General features: G+C 41.0%; 1 protein-coding gene across 1 annotated transcript; it reads left to right on the plus strand.

Moving 5' to 3' along the window:
• Positions 1–442: 442 nt before the first annotated feature.
• LOC149287831 (phospholipase ABHD3-like) lies at positions 443–21869 on the plus strand. Its single transcript, XM_089492466.1, has 9 exons — positions 443–601; positions 867–1030; positions 4224–4409; positions 6744–6789; positions 17361–17473; positions 18881–19054; positions 20007–20055; positions 20619–20784; positions 21691–21869. Exons 1-9 carry the CDS (start codon positions 443–445, stop codon positions 21867–21869), a joined length of 1236 nt encoding a protein of 411 aa, XP_089348592.1.
• The last annotated feature ends 502 nt before the right edge of the window (positions 21870–22371 follow it).

Consider the following 22371-nt stretch of genomic DNA (forward strand, 5'->3'; position numbering starts at 1 on the left):
GCCTCAGTATGTGATTAAATAGTATGGCACATACCATCGCAGAATGGGGGGACAGCCCCCGGCAGGAAGATAGTGTGACAGGCATTGTATAACACTCAGCCACACCTGTGACATGGTGATACTGTCAGCGCAATGTGACTGCTTCGCAGGCGAGAGGCGGCTTTGTCTGAGGATGCCCTCTACAAGAGCCCTGGTATTGGTTCCTTGCGTTTCTTAATGGGCTGACCGTGGAAACACTGCTCGATTCTTATTGGTCGTTGACGAAGAAGGGGCTGGCCTCGCCATTTACCCCCCTCTGATTGGTTGTAGGTGGAGCGATGACAGTCTCCCCATCCCTGTGTAACGCCGGTTCCTGTGCCGATTGCCTACCCGCTTCTTTCGGATCCCGGTACCCTGTAGCGGCGGCTGCAGCAGAGCCCCCGGGCTAACACTCGGTGCTATAATGCTGGGCATGATTAACCTTCAAGGGCTAACCAGGGAGCTGTCCCTGTACCTAGAGAGCCAAGTGCGAGTGGGGCTTTTCGGCTCCGGGGTGGGCTTGTCCTTGGTGCTGGGCTTCGGGGCAGCCTATGCATGTTACTACCTGACTGTCATCGCGAAGGTGAGTGAGAGTGTATGGAGGGGAGAGGGGAGGTTACATGGGAATGTAGCCGTGGGTAGTGGGGTTTTACCGTGGGGTACCTCTTCCCGTCCGTATCAGCTAATGGCAGTAAATTATGGGGTGGGGGGGTACATGCAGGTGGCAGCACGTGATCTGTCAGCCTTATATCAGGGCGAATCGTGCCAGCTCCTTGTGCTTACTGCTATGGGTGAGCGCACACTCAGCGACTGCCAATCATTCCTTCACATTCCTCTCCACGCTGCAGAAGCCTCAGGTGGTGGTCGGGGGGGAAGCTTTCAGCCGTTTCCTGAAACAGCGCTGCCCGGCCGTGGCGGAAACCTACTACCCCACGATGTGGTGCTGGGAGGGCAGAGCCCAGACGCTGCTGAGACCGTTCATCACTGTCAAGCCACGAGTGCATTACAACAAGTGAGTACCTGCGGGTGGGAGCGCAGCGGCTCCGATCCGATCACCGCGGCTCTGCTGTTAAATGCCTTTGTGATCGCTGCGCAGCGCTCCCCGGCTAGTTAAAGGGGGGAGAAACGCCAGAAGAGGCCATCTGAAGTCAGGGGTCAGGAATTTTAACTGTACTTAGAGGGTGGTAGGTAAGTGGAACAGCCTCCCAGCAGAATGGATACATGCATGGTGTAAGTGTAAGGCTATCCTGAAAATAAGACGACAACTAGATGGGCCAAGCGATCTACGTTTGTTACACGGTTACTGCCCACACGTTATTCTTCATTGTTTTATTTCTTGGAAAGTCCTCCCCCTGCTTCGCTTCTGTTTCTGGCGTAGACATAAGAAGAGATGTAACTCTGATTTTACTTAAGATTCTATAAATAAAAGCAAAAATGCTGCTGAGTATTTTTACAAAACTGAACCAAATAAATTGGCTGGTGGCAGATCAAGTAGTACATCGGGCAATTAGCCCATTTATTGGCCCACACTGGTAGACTCCATGTCTTAGAATGCTGGTAAAGGAACACAGAATGTGACAGCGGAGCCATTCGCACCGTCTAGTCTGCCCGTTCTTCCTGATGTAAAGACTCACGCCTCAGGATTGCTTAATGCCCTTCTCATAGTAGAGACCTCCCACACTAGGGGCAGTTTCTGGGGTGACTCCTGATGCCCTTTCCAGGGTGACTGTTGATTTCCCCTTGCTCCAGGCAGTTGCCAAACGTCTACGTAGGTCCCGGCTGATTCTGGTCTACATACGAGCATTTACTGCTTTTATCTACAAATGTATTTATTCATACATGGGCTGCCTTGTAAAAATAGCCTCCGACTCCTGAAATGGATTGCGGCCAACATGAACATGATGGGGTTATTTTTAAAGGATTATTCTGAAAAGTAGCCGTATTACCATGCCAACCAAATAAACATGGTAAACATTACTACTTTTCATACTTTGCACCGGAATTTCTTTGTTACCAATTTTTTAAATCCTCAAAATGAGACATTACGTTTTCTTACACTGTGTGCGACTGTATTTTTGCACGGTTTCAGTCACTTTTCATATAAATTGGCCTCGCGGACACACGGCAGAGAAAAGACACTGGCTCGTAAATAATTAATATTATCTGCAATACTTGCATATTGGAAATAAACCATTATGGCTATATAGATCTGGAAGTTCATTATATTTTTATGGTACGTACATTAGGGGCTTCAATGGACATCAAATCAAAAGGTACAATAGCTCCAAGCGTAGAATAGCAATGGCGTACGGAAGGTTGTGTTCAGACGAAATCCAAACTGTTAGATTCAGCAGAGTAAGCGGAACAGCATTTTTTTTCATATCTATTCAACCTGTTATACTGGTTTAACTGGACGATGGTTGAATTCAGTTATTATGTATGATTTATGCATGCATGCATACATACATACATACATACATGCATATATTGCCTACACGGACACAACACTGGGGTGTATTCACTAAACGGTGAGTTGTGTTTCAGCTCCTTTGACTCCTCCTGAGTCTCTTCACCCATCTCCTTTAGTGAATAAACACCAATGTACTGTACTTGAAAATAGATTATTAAAATAAAATCTTTCGTTATTAGGATAAGATAAATAAATATTTACCATAACGGCCTAAAAGCTGCCTACCTGCATGTCGGTGTAAATATTTTTTTTGCTAAGCACGAGAAGACATTTACAATCCAACGTTACTGTATACTCACAAAGTATTTAATTATGGATTGTTCATCGGGGAGGCGGCTTCGGACACTTTATTGAGAGCCTGGGTTATAGAGTAGGACTGCGTACGTCAGACATTTATTTGTCCGCCATCACCTGCCTCAGCGATGCCCCGACTGAAGTGGTGGGAGCGTGAGGCGTCTGTCTCGGGTGCCGGCGCTTCACGCTCAGCGCCGGCATATGACGTCCGGCGCTCAACAGTGAAGCTCCCTCCACAGGACTGCACGGTAAGTGACCTACAAAGGGGGTAGGGAGAGGGTAGATAGTGAGAGGGGGGAAGGAGGAGGGTAGATAGTGAGAAGGGGGGTGGGAAGAGGGTAGATAGTGAGAATGGGGTGTAGGAAGTGGGTAGAAAGTGTGTTGAAAATTTTTTTTGTGGGGTTCCCTTAACAGATTCTCGCACCGGGGCCCTGAGGCGTCTAGTTACGCCCCTGGTCACCGTTTGTGAGCGGGTAACTTTGCCCACAGCTGATCACTTTGTAACAATAATTTGTGTTAAATGCAATTATAATAAAATATATGGTGCCTCCGCTATAACAAGTGTGACCAGCAAGGACGTTGTGAATGTCTCAGTCTTCACAACCGTTCCCGCGCAAGAGCATGTTCTTCATGCTGCCCACCCAAGTCGAGGGAGAGCCGTTCTGTGACCCGGGTTTCAAGAAGAGGCAAATGATGAGGAAGCAGTAATGAGGAGGTAAATGAAGCTAAGAGGATTACTATGGAAATGGGGAGACACATTCATAAGGAAAGGCTTAGACATAAGATGAGACAGAGAATGACTCCATCAAATAGACCAGATGTAATAAGATTAACTGCGATCAATGTGGGATAGAATACAGGCATCCATTAGTGGTTTAGCTGTCAACAAGCAGGGAAAGGACCTTATCGCAGCAATATTTCCGACCAGCAAACAGATAATGAGTTGAGAAGGGTTGATGACCCCCCCCCCGACTAAAAACAGTGTGCTATTTTAAACATTAACAAGCAGTGCATATCTCTTTAACGGTAATATCACGCGTTCTTGAGGAAGAGAAGAGGGTAATTGGCGAAGACATTGAACAGAAAGCCCTTATCTTCTACATCGGGTCTTCTATCCGGGACGGCTGCCTGTAATGGCTTCATCAGGGAATACGGTTCCATCAGTCATTGATGTACATCTCGTCTTGCAGTAGATCGCGTATTGTGGTTAGGATGCGTTATCTGATCTAGCGCAGTGTCTCACCTCTGCCATATTCTAATCTCTATCATTATAATCTAAAATTCTGCCACTGTGTTATTAGGGGGTCAGTGTATCCGTCATATCGTAGAGATGGCTGGTTGCCAAAGCATACATGTTACACCTCCTTCTGCTTACTGTGATTGTCATTATAACTGTAATTTAATGAAGGCGCATCTATTTCTTGTTTATTGTGTCTTACAGCGAGCTTATTAAAACAGCAGATGGAGGACAGATTTCACTGGACTGGTTTAATAATGATGATGATAATACACTTTACCCCGACGCCAGCACAAGACCCACAATCCTTCTACTGCCTGGTCTTACAGGAACAAGTCGGGAGTCCTATATCCTTCACATGATTAAACACAGCGAAGGACTAGGATACAGGTACAGTACTCTGCAGATCAGAGAATAATGCCGGTTCTACCCCATATATATCGTATAATGGGGAAAATATAATATTCTATATCGCTATAGCTGGTCCCAGAAGAACCCGCACTCAGTGCCGCACTTGAGATTTCGGGTCTGTTTTGCGAGAGAGTTTCATCTTTCATTCGTAGATGTCATTATTGCGTAAGCCTACATATTAAGGTTCTGTACATTAACTAAACCTATGCGTTGGTGTGTGCTTCATGGGCATACCTGGGAACTCCGCAGGTGAAGCCGTCTCTTTACGGGCAGGGGAGTGATGTTTCTCCATGCCCACCCATTTAAGGCTTTCTGGTTTTGCCCCCTGACCCTCACAAGGCCACTCTGCAAGAAGAGGGAGATCTCCAGGTAGCTTACCCTCCCAGGTATGTCCATGGGGAAAGGTATGTTAATTCCGCTTTTTCATGTTTTGTCATAGTTTTGACAGCCTTGACTTTTTTTGGCTTGTATTAAGACTTCAGAACTCGCCCACCAGAACCTCGCCTTAGCTTCCTAATCCCAATGACCATGGAGTACCCCGGGGCTGAACCTCTGGGGGAAAGAGGCTGTGCCGGTATTCAATAGTTCTTCTCTTTAATGAGGGTGCAATCCTTGACTGATACCATTACACTACATCACAATGCCTCTATGTGGGTAAGAACCGCCTAAGGAAATAGGAGGAATTACGGATACTATTCGAATTGGGGTCCCTTCAGGACAAGAGAGCGTCTGCAGCCAGGTCGTGGTATTCCAGCGTACTCGGGAAGTTAGCGTTTGATTCTTGCCGTCCAGGATGTTTTACAGAACGCATAACAGGACTTATTCCTGCTTGTTTTTGCATCGTTAATGCGCAAGTCACCCACCGGCCAGCTGGTGCCACAGTATTTGCTGCTTGTGCTTGCGCTTGGCACATAGGTAAGTGTGCTTGCTAAGCAATGAGTCATGATTCTGCAACATGCTAGATACACGCAGCCTGTGTTCCTTGGTTAGAAGTTATCGAATATAGGCATGTTCTTCGTGTGATCTTTGCTGCGGTATCTCCTAATCCAGTGTGTGTTGTCAAATAACACGGTAGGTCAGTAAAAAGTATCAAGTTTTTCAATAGTTATTTTTTTTTACTATTTTTTTTTATCTGAAAGCAGTGTTTTTTGGGATTATTTCATAGTGAAAAACCAATCCACCTTGAAAAAAATGTTTTTTGTTCTTATACTAGAATTGTGTGTTCACAATTTACATTTTAATAGTCATTTGTTCCTGTAGAAGAGGGTCTAGTGTATTTTCTTTCACTTAATTTTCTCTTTTGCTAATTATCGTGTTCCTATAACGTTGTCCTGTGAGGAAGCAAATATTTTGTAAAGTCCAGGCATTTGATATACGAAGATTACATTCACCGTGAGAACGCAGAACCAAAATGGCATTGCCTTTCCATTTGAATTTAACCTTTAAATGGACACTCCAGCCATTACATGCACTTTAGGGCATATACGTTGGTGGTCTCTTTATATTTTAGTGGTGTCCACCTTGCAAATGCCCCATTCTGGTGTCCAGCTGTCATCTGTCTACCATATCACACAATGGATGTCGCACCTGGTGCATCACGTTCTCATCTGGTGAGATGCATCATGCGCAGCCGCAGACTGGCATCTTAATATGATATGCACAGTCATGTCTGTTATATTCCTTGGATGCATGTTTGCTGTCCAATTCCAGGAAGCTTTTCACGCTAAAACTGATGTACAAATAGGTCCAGGACGCCAGTATTCCCTACCAGTTCTCTGAGCTTTGGGTGCGCTTCCTTTCTATTTGGGGACCAGTCCTTAACGTTGTCTTAGGTTCATGCCTATCGGCTTGTTTTTGGATTTTGGGTTGCCTTCTCTTTCTGTACCTTGCCTTAGCCTACAAGTCCTGGTGGCCACATAGTCAAACAGGGGCTTAAACTCTAGGGAAAAATGGGGTGTTGGAGGGGAAGAGCTAGGTTTAGTATAGGCTGACATCCTCTATGTGGATTCAGTCCATGTCAGTCAGTCTTTAATGAAGCTGTCCTCATGTTCGCGTTTGTAATGACAAAGGACATTCCCTTGTGGTCCCTAAGCATTCTGTACATCAGGTTTCCCTAAAGTGTGGCAAGACATACTATGGTACTATGTACTAAAACAATAACTCGTCTATGAATCTCATTTCATGTGATGGAGAATTACTGCTGATATGATATTAGTTTTTAGTCTTCAGATATGATGCCTTTAAATATAAAAAAACCTAGTTTGTCTCTTTCAGTTTGGTATTTATTTATTTTATTTTTATTTATTTTTTTAGGTGTGTTGTGTTCAACAATCGAGGGGTTGCTGGTGAGGAACTCTTGGTAAGGCTTCATCACTACTTATTACTGTAGAATGCACTTGTGCTGTACAGTAATCGACAGTTGTCAGCAACTTGAATGCTCTGATTGTTGCTGTAGACATTTTGCTTTAATATGTAAGCACGCCTATTTTTTTTCTTTCTTACGGTAAGGCTCTACAGTGGTTTATTTACTTTTGGCGATGACATCATATGACATCATATCCTAATACTCTACTTTTAAAGGAAGCATGGCTCGGGAGAAAACTATATATATTTATAGGGTACTGTACCAACTGAGAACAGCACTCCATTGTGTTGGGCTGGTTGGGGAGATCATTGACCTCCCTTTTAACCAATCCATTGAGTAGCGGCATTACATAGAGCAGGGGTGTCCAAGTTTTTTCTGCAGTGGGCCACTTCATCAGAATTGTATACGTGTGCGGGCCGCACTCATTTTTCACTGCGTGAAAATATGGCCTTTAATAAGATATGCAGATTAAAATAAAGTAAATTACACAAAACCTTTACTTTTCCTCTCACTGATTTCTGGGCCTAGAAAGTTTTGTGACTACAAATTCAGGATTCTGGATAAGTAAAAATGAAATAGTTCTATTTATTTTAGGGATGCACCGAAATGAAAATTTTGGACCAAAACCGAAAATTCAGGGTTCACTTAGCCGAAACTGAAAATGACCCCCCCCCACATACTTTTAATAAAAGTAAGTTACACACCAAAATTGTACAAAAAAAATTATATATTATGATTGTTAACAGCAATCTCAGGCATACCCAGATTCCAGCATGTACTGGTTGGCTGGGCATTGTACCAGTAATTTTTGTCCAATTTTAATGTGTAACCACACTTTTATTAAAAGTAACACACCATAATTGGACAAAAAAAAATCAACAATATGACTTGGCATGATAGGAGTGTGATTGCTAACAGCAAACACACTCTTTTCATACCCAGGCAACCAGTAAATGCTGGAACCTAGGCATGATGGGACTGTGATTGCTGTTAGCAGATTGCTGTTAGCAATCACACTCCTATCATGCCAAGTCAGCCAGTACATGCTGGTACAGGGTGGCTGTAAGTGCAGACCCCATACTGCTGGCAGCATCAATACACAAGGGGGGCAGCTAGCCAGGTTTCAGCATGTACTGGCTGACTTGGCATGATAGGAGTGTAACTGCTAACAGCAAGCACACTCTTTTTATACCCAGGCAACCAGTAAATGCTGGAACCTGATGATGGGACTGTGATTGCTGTTAGCAATCACACTCCTATCATGCCAAGTCAGCCAGTACATGCTGGTATAGGGTGGCTGTAAGTGCATACCCCATACTGATGGCAGCATCAATACACAAGGGGGGCAGCTAGCCAGGTTTCAGCATGTACTGGCTGATTTAGCATTATAGGAGTGTGATTGCTAACGGCAATCACAGTCCCATCATGCCTAGGTTCCAGCACTTACACATCCATGCTATAACACACACTCATTCATTCATATACTCGTTCATTCCCACATTCATTCCCTCACAGGCATACTCATTCAAACAACCTCCCCCACTCCCTTACCTACTACAGCTCTCTATACCGCTCACAGACTTCAGCAGGGGGCGCGGCCTCCCTCGTTCTCCCCACAGAGGAGGCAGGACTGGAGCAGAAAATAGACCCTCCCACAAGTAAGCGGCAGGGCTTGTGATCCTGGCTGCCGATCTCACGCGGGCCGCACCTCGAGGTCACGCGGGCCGCATATTGGACGCCCCTGACATAGAGCCTGACCATCCAATAGAGTGACCAAGCTCCCTCTTATGTGGCAGAGGGGCTGCCTTCCGAATGGACCTGCCAACCTAGGCCTTGGCCAAGGTGGCTTAAGCTAGAATACGCCATTGGGACCATGTATTGTGCGTTTTTAAGAATTATGTTACACACAGTTACGTTGAATGACCAGCTACCTTATTAAAATCTAGAAAAGGTACAAAGTTGTTAATCCCAGGGAGGTGTCTAATGATTATGTCCCACATGTATAGTTATTGAGTTTTGGTAGCTTTAAACTTGGGCCAATTAGGCAGAAGCCCAGCCATGTTTAGACAGCACTTGTTTAATTGTAAGAAGTGAATTCACTGTTTGCCGAATTCCCCAAAGAATAGTTATTCCATTTATCTTGCTGGAACTTGGGAACAAGTTTGTTGCTAAAAAGTTTAATTGAATACAACTGGGTTTGTCCTGCATAGTAACGTTCAGTAAATCCTCACATGTTAGGTGTCAGATTTTTATTTAGTAATAGCATAGCTGCCAGTGCTCAGTCCCAAAACCTTAAAGTCATAATACAGGGATCTGGCCACAGGGTGTATTTGGGATGTTCATACAAGTATGCAGCGTGGTGTGGGGGCTGCTGGATGTGGGGCATCATCTTACAATCTGAGTTGTACTCTGAGCATGAAGTACTGAGCATGCATAAAAAATGCGTTTATGCTAAAATGGGTACGACCCGGACATGTGCGTAAAGACACTTGGTATGTCACATTATGATGAATTACCCATAATCACACAGGCTCCTTATTTGCATATGTCTGTTTTAGAGTACAGCACAGGGTTGGAAGGCATTAGTCCGAGTACCTAATAATATTTTCATTTCAAACACCGCGGCACTATTACTTTGACTATATAGATATTTAAACATAACATCCAAGTAAAACAATAAAGTAAGGTATTTACTTAATCTGTAGCAACACAATTCCCCTTGTAGTTGGTTGTATTCTTCTATTATTTCAGGGACGGTTAGTTTCAGTTAACATTATAATACAACAAGTAAGAAACACATCATAAAACATGTTTTCAGAATAAAAGAACAAGATGATGTAATTGGAAAAGAAATCACTGATAATTATACAGACAACTTGGTTCCTCTGGCAGCCTTGCCCAGACTTGCTGCTGTTTATTGCCACAAGCAAGCTCCTTCTTGCCTCTGGCTCGGTGCTCAGTGAAGGAATACTAAACCTAGATCTTTGAGCCAGCTTACCTTTTTCTGTAGCCACAAATACACCTCTGATGACAAATAAGATGTAAAAACGATTCTCGGTTTTCGTTTTGTTTGCGGTCCATTTGTTTTCAGACAATGAATTTAGTTTCCTGCCGTTTCGGGAAAAAAGTCACTCTCTTTCAATGTCTCCCTACCTTCTCCACCAAACCGCTTCTGTGTCCATCTCAATTCCCACGGTTCTGCTTCACCTCTTGCCTGTTCTTGTTCTTTTGTCTTCTTTCTTCGTCCACTTCTAACTACTATCCTTTCCGTTAACCAGGCCTCTTGGAGCACTTCCGCAAAAAGGCAGAGCATCTGGGCACACCCTCTCCAAGAGGCCAGAATAATGAAGACAGAATGGCAAACCTGTCTGTCTGTCTGGCCTCTCGGAGTGCTTCTGCAAAAGAGGGGTGCCTAGAGTGTGAAAGCACTCAGGGAGGCCAGGATACCAGAGTGAATATCAGGGAAAAGCAGACAAGGAAAGAAGACAGAACAACATTTCTTTTTTTGTTTTGATCGCTCCTCATCGTCTGACATTCATCTTGTTCATTCATCTCAACAAAATTGACAAATTGCACTAAAATTAGTACGAACCTGAAACTAAAAAACTCTTCTTATATGTATACTATAAGGAAATATATATATTAATTTCCCTTCTGCAAGATCTGCATGATAATTCTTCACCACTATATTACCGTGTTTCCCCATGTATAAGACGTACCTTTTTTCGAAAAATGTGGGGTCTAAAAACTGGGTGCGTCTTATACAGGGGTTGTAGATTGCAGTTACTACTTCCCAGTCCCTCCCTGCAGTCACACGGCCGATTGGCCCCGCCCCTTTCTGATTCACTGATTGCCCCCGCCCCTTTCCTTATAGCATCCACACTGCTCAGACAGGAACTCATCTAACAGTAAGTATAAAATTAATATTTGGGCTGCTGAAAGTTAGGGGAGGTGGCGGTTGATTTAGGGGCAGTTATGGTTAATGGGGTGTTTAGGGTTAATTTAGGGGCAGTTATGGTTGATGGGGTGTTTAGGGTTAATTTAGGGGCAGTTATGGTTGATGGGGTCTTTAGGGTTAATTAAGGGGCAGTTATGGTTGATGGGGTCTTTAGGGTTAATTTAGGGGCAGTTAATGGATGGGAGTGATGAGGATGAATTTTATGATAATACATTTTTTCAAATTTTGGGCCCCAAAATTAAGGTGCGTCTTATACTTGGGGAAATACGGTATCTCTCCTCTATAGTTGAGTTGCTGTTGATTGCTTCAGGCAGCCTTTGTTAGAGTGGATGAGGAGAAATGCGATAACTGCGTGACACTAAACACATTAGATAATGCTAGCCCTGCCACAGATCTCCTCCTCCATGAGGTTAACGTCAACGGAATCTCGCAAACGGTTGCCTGATTGCCACACAAGAAGTGAAAGCTAGAAATAGTTCCAATTATATAATTTAATTATGCTTAAACGCTGTGACGGCATCCGTTTCCCTTTTAAAGACAACTTATGGGTTGTATTGATTTCTTGTTTGCTGCCATATTTTGAAATTTCAGCTATATCCAGTATTGTAAAAATCATGCCAAGAACTTTATATTATTAGTTTCCTGACATGAATATATTAAAACATTTTGGTATTTGGATTACCTATAATAATGAGAAAACATGATACATTTGTCAGATTTGTTTTGTTTAGAAGCAAATAAGTAATCATATCAATGACCTGGGGCCCGATTCAATGACCTGGGGCCCGATTCAATGACCTGGGGCCCGATTCAATGACCTGGGCCCCGATTCAATGACCTGCACCTTAATTGGTTTTAACCGAGGTGAATAACGAATGGTTTGTAATTCAATCTGCAATCTGTCTAAAATCAAATCTTCAAGCATAGAAACTAGACAATAATTGGTAGAAATGTTACAAAATTCTAATGGAAAAATCTGCACCTAACAATTTAGTGTGGTTGTAGGCAAAGTGGTGCATGCTCAATGGATACACCAGTCTACAAGTTTGCACTCAAGTTTTAACATTTAAAGAACACCTTAAAAAAAAATAAAACTAACACTCAATATTTGCGCAGAAGAGTTAAATACAGTTAAACACAGACATTTTAATCCCTGCATTGACAGATAAAACTAATTAGATTGCCAGCATTGCAAGGGCTATTAAAAACATCTTCATGCTGGCCAAATTTTTCATATGTGGAAACCTTCTGAAAATGATTGTATTGCTCAGGTTACAGTGTTGCAAAGTTAAGTGAGATATTGTTTCCCAATTTATGTAGATTCATTTGTTTAGGCTTCATGGTAGGAGAATTATGTCAGTGTAACATTGTAACAAGTTTAGCAATAAAACTTTTCTCATGGGGTTTGGGATAGTTACTTTGTTTAAAGGGGAGGGCAAGTTTCAGTTTGTTTTGTTTTTTGCACATAGAATAACTTCACGGTCTTTCTCGTAGTGTTACCAATGTAAATGGAGCGGGTTAACCCGAATCGATAGGTATAAAACAGAATAGTTACATAGGATACTACGTAAAATGATTGTTATATGATATGTAAAGGCACAGGATGTGGTAACGATGCGTGGGAGAAGACTACAAGCAGGAGAGGGAAAGATGTGAACTTACGCTTTTAATAGATATTTTCACGGACACCTTCAACCTTCATTGCAAACAGGAATTAATGCATCCTAACAAGGTGACACTGGAAGCAAACAGTAAAGCGTGATTTCACATGACAAACACTGTATTTTAGTGTGTCTGTACTAAATCTGTATATTATTTATTGATTTATATAGAGCAATCTTTTTCTGCAGCAATGAAGAATTTGTGCCCATTGAGCCTTGGTCAGGTCAGACACTCACAATCTCCATTCCAGTTCATCCCAAAGGTGTTGTATGGGGTTGAGGTCAGGGCTCTGTGCGGCCAGTCAAGTTCTTCCACACCAAACCCATCCAACCATGTTGTGCACTGGGGCACAGTCATGCTGTTCTTATAACGTTGGAAGCATAGCATTGCCCTGTCATTGAAAAAATATATATTTTGTTGGTGCGCCAAACAAGGGGAATCATGGATGATTAATATATATTAATATATGCTGAAATGGCAAAAAGCTCCAATCACACAGTGGAGTAAAAAACTGAAGGGGTTAAAAAAAAAACCCTAAACCCTAACTAAAGCAAAACCCATTCTACTACCAGTGTTTGTCTATGGAGATGGCTGCCTATGTGCTTGATTTTACACACCTGATAGCAACGGGTGTGACTGAAACACAAAAACCCAATAATTAGGGGAATGTGTCTATTTACTTTTGGTCTTTATAGTGTAGCTTTGGGAAAATCAGGAATCGCTTGCGACCGGGAGTACAATATATGCAAAGTAATAACTTATTTAAAAATCCATGGTGGACTGGTGCCAGCTGGAGCTAGGCAATTCAGCCTGACCGCCTATATGGCAGTATACTTTCTGTTAAAAGGCAATTGGAAAATTGAGAGACCCAATACTATGTTTAGCTGGGTCAGGGATTTAGAGCGGCCTATTTGCATTTATTTCTGTTTTAATCATTTGCTTAAAAACCCTTAAAGTATACAAATCCTACAACAAGGTGGTCCACTTTCAGAAGGTGACTCGGATGCCTCCTCGTTTAAGGTCCATACTGTGTTTGTTTCACTACATTGAGGAACTCTCAGGTATTGAAGTAGTAAATAAAGACTAGCAATTGAATACTTGGCCACAGAGACCCCTTGAATGTAGCATAAATGCCTAGCCTCTAATTAATGGACAGAAATGCCATTCTGCTATATTACGTGTATAACCGTTGGATTTCCCGATTGCGGGCGATGAGGCGAATGTCAGCACCAAGAGAGCCATCCAAATAAAAAATGCTACATCTGTTAAATTTGAGCTTTAAATAAATATCCACATAGCCACGTACCCAAGTGTATTAGTGAATTAAGGGTAAACAAGGTAAAGATTCCAAAACCCTTTTCATTTAATGGAGTTGTGTTGATAATTTATTTCAGTTACTTACATGAGAAATATTTATTCTACACCTTTCTTTGCGCTGATAATCCTCTTTATGTCTTGTATGGCATTCAAGTGCATATTAGAGTCTGTAGAAGTTTTTAAGCTGTGAGGCTTTAGCCAGTACCCCTTTGTGTTTGTTTACAATGCAAATTCGGACATATTGAAATACCAGTCTTTGTATATCAGCTGCTTGCTGTAACGCATTGAAGTTAGTTTAGTATTCAGGCTGTACCATGCATGCCTTTACTGTCTCTTTCCCTAGACAGGGAAATGGGGGACGGGGCAGCTGGCAGCATAGCCTACTAGATTTGAACTTTCCCTTTTAATGAATAAATTCTTTGGCTAGAACCTGTTTTGTCTACCTGGTTAAAACGAAGGTATTCTTGGATGACATAACTAGGTGGTGTGTAAAACATGGTTTTATGAAATGGTAGAACAACAAAAAATCAAATTGCTGAAAGACCCACTGCCAAAGCCTCTACAAATGCGATTTTTAAATTCTTCCATGAATATCCTGGAGTTTCAGCTACAGCTTTCATTACGTTTTATTATAAACCATCTAGGACAATGCGGAATTGGAGAGCTTCTGTGTGGCCCTGTAAAGTAAAGACTAGCAGCCAATATGTTTAAAAAAACATTAAACATTATGTTTATTAGGTCAAATAAAAAAATAACTAGACACCAAAAATGTAAACAGGGAGTCAGACATACGTGTTCATCGCAGGCTGTCCACGAAGTCAATTCCTCCTTGTGGCTCATTTGGTGAAATAGGGTGTGTAGGATAAAAGTCATAGACCCGAGACCCATGGTGGGATTTGTAAACTGCAGAGTGTGCTTGATGCACTATTTGTCATCCTGTGTTGGTGCATCATGAGAATTGTAGTCCACAGCAGATGTGTCCGTTCATAGAGATGAATACATGGTATTTTATGCAGGTTTTTAATTATTGTTCCACAAGTGATGCTCTTTATGATACATTGGTAATTAGATCTTTGGCATCCCTGCCTTTTTTACTACTCATTTTGTGTTAATAGCCGTCATTACACCGCACACATCGCTTGTTTAAAACTTGTTAACAGATACACAACAGAACTGTATCCTTTTGGGTTGTTCTTGGTTCTGTTTCATGAATAAAGAGTAGGATGTATACAGGAGACGACTGGCACCGTGTATTAGTGGCAGGCGGACCAGTGGCAACATGCAGGCGCGGCTGGTTGGGGCAAGTCAGTGACATGCCAGAGAGCGTCATATAATTAAACAGCATATCAGCATCAGAGGAGATTGTTGCAATGCATTTTTTGGATGCAGTGCCCCTTGGAAAGATCCGCTAGACCTATTTGGGTGCTGCAATCCACTGTGCAGCACACGCCTGGATTCAGTGCACTGAAATGTGCCAAGACCACGTATCATAAAATGCACGCTTTGATGCACACTTTTTACTAGATTGGTGCTAGAGTTCACTGTAAAGCCCAGCACTATAGCATTAACTTTGCGTGATAGGCATCTTTGGTGCCGCACAAATTAGCCCCTCTTTAAGACTAGAGAAAATGGTGGTGCATGTTATACTCGTGTAAAAACATGTTTGTGCTGCATGATCCATGAGAGCGAATGTGTAGTGTTAACCCCTTCAATGACAAAATGTCGGCATTGAAAGGGTTAACGCTTTGGTCCCGAAGAGCTTGTGGGGAGAAAGTCACATTCAGTGCTGTGTAATACATTGTTACCCGATTAATGACCAGTCTTGCCCATCATCAGCCAGTGACCTAATCTGGTGGTTGCATCCATTGAGTCCATAAAGTTAGACCTGCATATTAGACATAGGTGCATATCATACCTGAGATTTTACAGTATATACAATTATTTAATAAAATAATTGATAACTAACTGGTGGACTGGCCGGTAGTGGGGAGAACGGCTCACTCCATCAGTGTTTCCTCATACCCAGCACGCTCACTTGGTCTGAGGCCGGGATATGACATCACTCGCTTGGCTGCTTCCTAACAGTTTTATACCTTTCTCGACCATTTAACATCATCGTACAACTTTCAAAACCACTTTGTCAATCATCTTCTGCTTACGCAGTACTACTTTCACTCAACTGTGCTTGGATATCGTCTCTAAGTTGTTCTATTCTTTGCCTAACCATTTAAATGCAAATGCAGTTTAGGATCTATCAAAGAGAACAATCAGTCCTGTGTCTTTTTCTCCACAATTGCAGTTCTGCAGCAAACTGTACAAAATCCTTATTAATTAGGACTAAGTCCATCAACCAAGTATATCTTCAACATGAACACGCTCTGCGTGTGAACATAATCATCTTAAATATACTGGTATGCTAAGCTTCTGCTTGGTATTCTATTATGCGGCATTCCAAGGCGCTAATCGCATAATAAATGCGGATTTTCCCTTTTTTTTTTTATTTATAATCATTTAAGTAACTGCTCCATGTAATCTTGAAATTCAATATTTTCCACTGATATTTCTTCAGTGACTAATCCAAGTATATTTAGAGCATTAAAATGCAGCGTTTAAGCGTTTTAACTCTTTTGAGTTTGCATCGTTAAAATGTATTTTCAGAATGTAGGGACAATGGTTTGGAAGTATAATTCAACAAATATGTGTAATACTTGAAATTTGTGTAACCACATCATAAAAGGCATACAAATTCAGATTCCCCAGTTGCAGCTAGAATAATAATGACCAATAAGTACATAAAACAAAGCAAAAAAAATTCCCAGGGAATACCATTCAAAAAACACCTACCTAAGGCATAAGTATAGGGGATTCCAGCACGCTATATGACTGTATATTGCTTAGCCCCTGTAAACTATTATATAGATTTGAGAGATTCCAATCATTAAAAATTGTTGGCAATGTCATCATCATACCTGGGAACTCTCTGGGTTTGACCCGGAGATTGCCGGGTGAGCGCTGGTTCTCCGGGTCAAGACCCGAATTTTTTCACTTACCTTAAAAACCAATTATTTTGATAAAGTAATGTTCCTGGTCATCTCATTGTTTAGTGAATAAATATTAAATATCGTATAGTTAATGGGACAGTACCAACGAAAAATGGTCATTTATTATGTTTTTATTATAACGTGCAGTTACAGATTAACTCAGACAGGAGCTCACACTCAGACATTGAGTGATCTTGGGTTGAGGCAAAAACTAAACGAGAGGTGTAAGTTGCATCTAGATCATTTGTGCAGGAAAAAGTAAAAGCCTGAAAGAAGGTTTATTCATTTTTTTTTAATGAGTTATATGATTATTACATACATTTTTTCCAATTTTGGTGTTTTTTGGTGTTAAAATTTGTGAACGTTATAAATACAGTGTTCCAAAGACGCATGCACTTTATTGTGTACGTTTTCATGAATGAGCCGGCAGAGCACTCCCTGTAGTGGCACTGAATAGTCATTGAGTAATATGGCCTGTCCTGGAACGTTCGGGAGTGCGTTGGACATTGAAATAGCCATAAAACTAATATTGCCTTAAACTTTGCACAAAGCTCAATGTGTCCTTTTACTGTTCTAAATTCCCGTAGACGCCGAGGACTTACTGTGCTTCAAACACAGAGGATTTGGAGAGAGTCATTCATCATGTGCACAGTCTGTACCCAGGAGCTCCACTTGTGGCTGCAGGAGTTTCAATGGGAGGGTAAGTGATTTAAAGGGGCAGTTATGAATTTTGTTGCAAGTTTCAGATATACATACCTGACCACTATGGGCTGTATCTGTGTCCTATAGAGTAGAGTGCTACAGTTACCACTATTGCCATAGCAACAGACTGAAAAGCATTATACGCAGAAATATACAGTATGTATATATGTACAGTATGTGTATATATATATAAAGTATGTATGTGTGTGTGTGTGTGTGTATATATATATATATATATATATATATATATATATATATAATTTATTTATTTATTTTTAGTGTGTGTATATAATGCAATCAGGACAGATTTGCCAGTGCTCCAAGTGACCAAGACTCTTGGTACCGTTTGTACCCCTTAAATGGTCCAAAAAGAAACAAACGTTAATGTAGCTTACAGAGGTGTTCGTTGGCTGGCCCTGTATAATGTATAGTTAAATCAGCAAGACTTCTTAAGTCTCCTCACCTAAAGAATTATGAATTACAATGACAGCTGGCATAATGAATAGAGAGGAAAGTGTAAACCCAAACAATCCTTCTTTTATTGAATAAACCCCACGTGTTGGGGAGCCATTACTTAATTTAAGGAAATGGAAGACTGATTTATTTATGTTTAATTCTAATGGAATTAGTTTCAATGACTTAAATGTTTATATATGCATCATCTCCCCCCTCAGGGGCAAAACTGAAAGAGTACAGCATTGCTGTGATTTCAGATGAAGCCCATATTACCTTGTATTGGTTGTAATGTCTTAGATGTTCTATTTAGCCATCATTTAGGTCAGGGGTGTCCAACCTGCGGCCCTCCAGCTGCTGCAGGACTAAATCTCCCATAATGCTCTTTCAGCTAAGGGGCTGGCTGAAGAGTATGGGAGATGTAGTCCTGCAGCAGCTGGAGGGCCGCAGGTTGGCCACCCCTGATTAAGGTCATCACATTACTCGTGGGAATCATATGAGAGGAGAGTGTGATTCGTACCTGCAGTGGATCCTGTCAGTGGCACCTTTTGTGGATGACGGGTCCGCTTTCTCACTACCAAAAACTACAGATCGGTGTCATTTTATGGGCTTTAGGGTGTGGGCCGTTAAATTGCACCCTCATCTTAAATCACCTTTAGTGCCAATAAAGTGTAACGGTTATAACATATACTTATCTGCGAGAATTACAGTCTATATCAGGCAGTTTAATTCCGACCCAACATTCTAGAACTGCAGTTTACTATAGTTTTAGAATTCACTTGATGCTGATATTCTCCTCATTGGTCTGCACACAACAGATATTGATATAAACTGAACCTAGCGCTAATCAATGGGAATAGAGGCTATTACGTGTGCGGTATGGGCATGTTGATTTAACACGAATGATCTCATGTCTATGCCATTTAATATGCTCTCTGCTTATGCCGTATAGAATGCTGCTGCTGAATTACCTGGGTAAAAGTGGCCGCCAGACTCCCCTGCTGGGGGCCGCTGTGTTCTCGGCTGGCTGGGAGGTTTTTGAGTCGGCTACAACCCTCGAGAAACCTGTCAACTGGATACTTTTCAATTACTATTTAACAACCTGTCTGCAGGCTTCAATTATCAGGTGAGCCTCGGTTGCATGAAGCACCATGAATAGGATTTAATTAACCCAAGACAAAGTGGAGTCTCGAGTTAGAGTTGGAGAAGATGCCTCTGAGGTCCCGACAGCTAATACATGGGTATATTAAATATATTTCCCGGAGGTAATAGAACTCTGCTAACTATCCAGGTCTGCTTATACTCTGCTTTTCTTGGCTATCCTTTCAATTTACTTCTGTTTCTTTAAACGGATAGGGGATCGGAAGCTTAAAATGTTGAAACCCTTCTCTTTTCTCACTTCTCTCATTTTATGGTATCAGGTAATTTGGAAATCTGATCTCTTGCCTTGCAAAGTACCAAGGTCTCAAACCGTGAACGTTTTTACTAAATAGGCACACATTACACAATTCTTATGACATCACTATTCACTATTCATTATTAAGGGCCAATACTGGCAAGTTTCTCTGGCAGATAAGCTGGCCCTGCATAATGTACATGTCAACGGGTGAGGGAATCTGGCTAGTTTAATTGTACATTATATAGGACCAGCAGAGCTCTTGCTACCACAGAAGCTCACTGGGATTGGCGTTTCATAATGTATAGTGAAGTCAACTCTCCCTTTAGTGAATAGACCCCCGAGTGAAAGATTGTCCACCCACTGATTTTACAATTGAAATGTAAATCTACGCAAACGTTTGAGGGAATGTGTAATTTATAGCTTATTCGAAACATTGTATGTGAAAGTACCAGTTATTATTCTGAATGCAAATTTTGGAAAAGAAAAGAACCACATGCACAAAACAATATATATTATATATATTCAGCACATAAATCAAAATTACAAACAAAACAAAAAACCATCAGGGGAACTGCTGATCTGTAATATGGTGTATTCAAGAATATGGAACTATAGTCGTTGGTTTAAATTCACTTATTATGCATAATCCATTACATTTAATGATTATTCATTTTTCCAGACACCGGGCTGTTTTGGAGAAGCAATTTGATATTAATTACATCCTGAAGGTAAGTTTTTTTGCTATAAAATTAGAAAAAGCACACTTTAGACATCTAGGTACACATTATAATTCTTATTGGTATCTATGAGAGCACTTAATTTATAGCCAGTTAATAGAGGGTTGTTTCGATGTATGCGTTATACCTCTTAAAGGTGTTGTTCCACTGAGACAAATTTTTAACACGGTATTAGTGTCATTTTATACTCTCCTATGAATCACATAAAACACAGACACCTTTAAGAAGCCATTTCAACTTCTATGGCAACATCCTATCAGTGGGGGCTTTTGGGTCACATGACACGTGTTCCCAGGAGGAATTAGGCAAGCTTGATTAAAGGGCATTCAACATTACCAGGAAATAGGTTTCTTATGCAAAAAGTCTTATTACAAAAGTGATACTTTTCCACTAAATTCCAGTATATCGATATTGAGTAGTGATCCATTTAAAATCGAGGTTAATTGTATAATTGTGTGTTATTCTGTGGTATAGACACGTGGGATGACAGGTTATGATATATTTTGCTTTATGAACTTATTGCTTTTGACATTTTAACGCTGTTCAAATCGCAGGCAAGATCCATTCGAGAGTTTGATACAAGGTTTACGTCGGTGATGTTTGGATATCCAACAAACAATCACTACTATAAAGATGCAAGCCCATGCCACAGGTTAAAATCAATCGAGATACCGGTGCTCTGCCTTAATGCTATGGATGATGTTTTTTCACCAGGACATGGTGAGTACTTATTGAAAACCACAAGAAAAGGGGCACACAGAGTATGAAAGATATATGAGGATGGATGCACAATCGCAAAAGATATGTTTTTCACCACTTCTAATGCATCAAACAAGTATGGAGAGCACTTAGCAACGGACATGATCACTAAGATAAGTTAAAGATGATGATTTTTTTTATTTTGTCTTGGCAAAAAGATCCCTAATGTAACGTAATCATCCCTTAGTTAATCCTCGTGCATAGTGGTGACAGAAGATTAAAAATGAAAATCAAAAGAAAGTTTTTGCAACCATGCTTCACTGATTTGTGCATGACAACTGCAATTAGCCCCCTAAAACACATATCTATCTATCTATCTATCTATCTATCTACCTATCTATCTATATAGAGATATATACACACACACACACACACAATCATTCAAAAGTTTGCTCTTTGCTTTTCTTTATATATAAAAATAAAAAGTTTGTCCATTAAAATAACCTGAAATGGATGAGAAATACAGTGCAGACTTTGTTAATGTTGTAACAGACTATTGTGGCTGGAACTGGCAGATTTATAATGGAATATCTTCATAGGCGTGCAGAGGTTTTTATCACTCCCATCACTTCTGTGTTCGCTGATCCAAGTCTACATTTAAAAGGCTAATTGATGGTTAGAAAACCATTCTACAATTATACAGCTAGAAATGTCCTTGTTTTCCATGACAGTGTGTGTGTGTGTGTTTGTGTACTGTAGATATATAATATACATACATGTTACATATGTATCTTACATACGTAAGCTGTAGTAGTAACTAATAATAAGCACCTATAAATAAGGTGGTAAAAGAGCCTTATGTGAACTATTACATATAGTATTTATTTGGCCGTTACCCTTATGTAAAACTGTGCTTGTGTTTTCTAGCAATTCCTGTGGAAAGTGCCAAACAGAACCCAAATGTAGCTCTGGTGCTCACAGCGTATGGAGGCCATATTGGTTTCCTTGAAGGAATTTGGCCAAGACAACAAACTTACATGGATAGGGTTTTTAAGCAGTTCGTGCAGGCTATTTTCGAGAATGGAAATGAAATCCACAATATGTAACACTACCTAACACTGATTGATTTTTTTTACATTTCTTAAAACTCCTTAATGTACAGTGGCAGGTATGGAAATAGCTAATCCAACTTATGCAACTTATACGTTAACCCACAAGTTGCTGATGAAGCCTGAAATCAACTATTTGAGTCAGAATAAATTGGTACTCAAAAGACTATGCCTCTACAGAAGGAAGCACATGGGGTTAACAACAGCACTTGCAAATGCATATACATATGTATTTTTTATTTAAACAAGAACATACAGGAATGTTAGCATTTTCTATTTTTTTATGTTACCACTAATGACCTTAATGAAAATAAACTTTGCATACATTGAGCTGCACTCCACCAAAATCATAATGTACAGAGAGAAACATTCCTCAGGGTTTACGTATAGGCATTACTTTTTTTTGCCTAGAACGGCAAGCATTGCCAAATTACAAATGTGAAGGATGCTCAGATCCTGATTTGTTATAACGTAATGCATGCTATTGGGGCCATTGTAA

Source organism: Sceloporus occidentalis, unplaced genomic scaffold (assembly GCF_023333645.1).
Source record: "Sceloporus occidentalis isolate IW3139 unplaced genomic scaffold, rSceOcc1.0.p SCAF_56, whole genome shotgun sequence".
In the NCBI taxonomy this organism is placed as follows: domain Eukaryota; kingdom Metazoa; phylum Chordata; class Lepidosauria; order Squamata; family Phrynosomatidae; genus Sceloporus; species Sceloporus occidentalis.

Excerpts from the sequence above, each read along its gene's own strand:
- LOC149287831 (XM_089492466.1), top strand. The coding sequence starts at position 443 with ATGCTGGGCATGATTAACCTTCAAGGGCTAACCAGGGAGCTGTCCCTG. Across the intron at positions 4,410-6,743 it reads AGCGAAGGACTAGGATACAG|GTGTGTTGTGTTCAACAATC; the intron begins GTACAGTACTCT and ends TTATTTTTTTAG. Across the intron at positions 20,056-20,618 it reads ATATTAATTACATCCTGAAG|GCAAGATCCATTCGAGAGTT; the intron begins GTAAGTTTTTTT and ends TTCAAATCGCAG.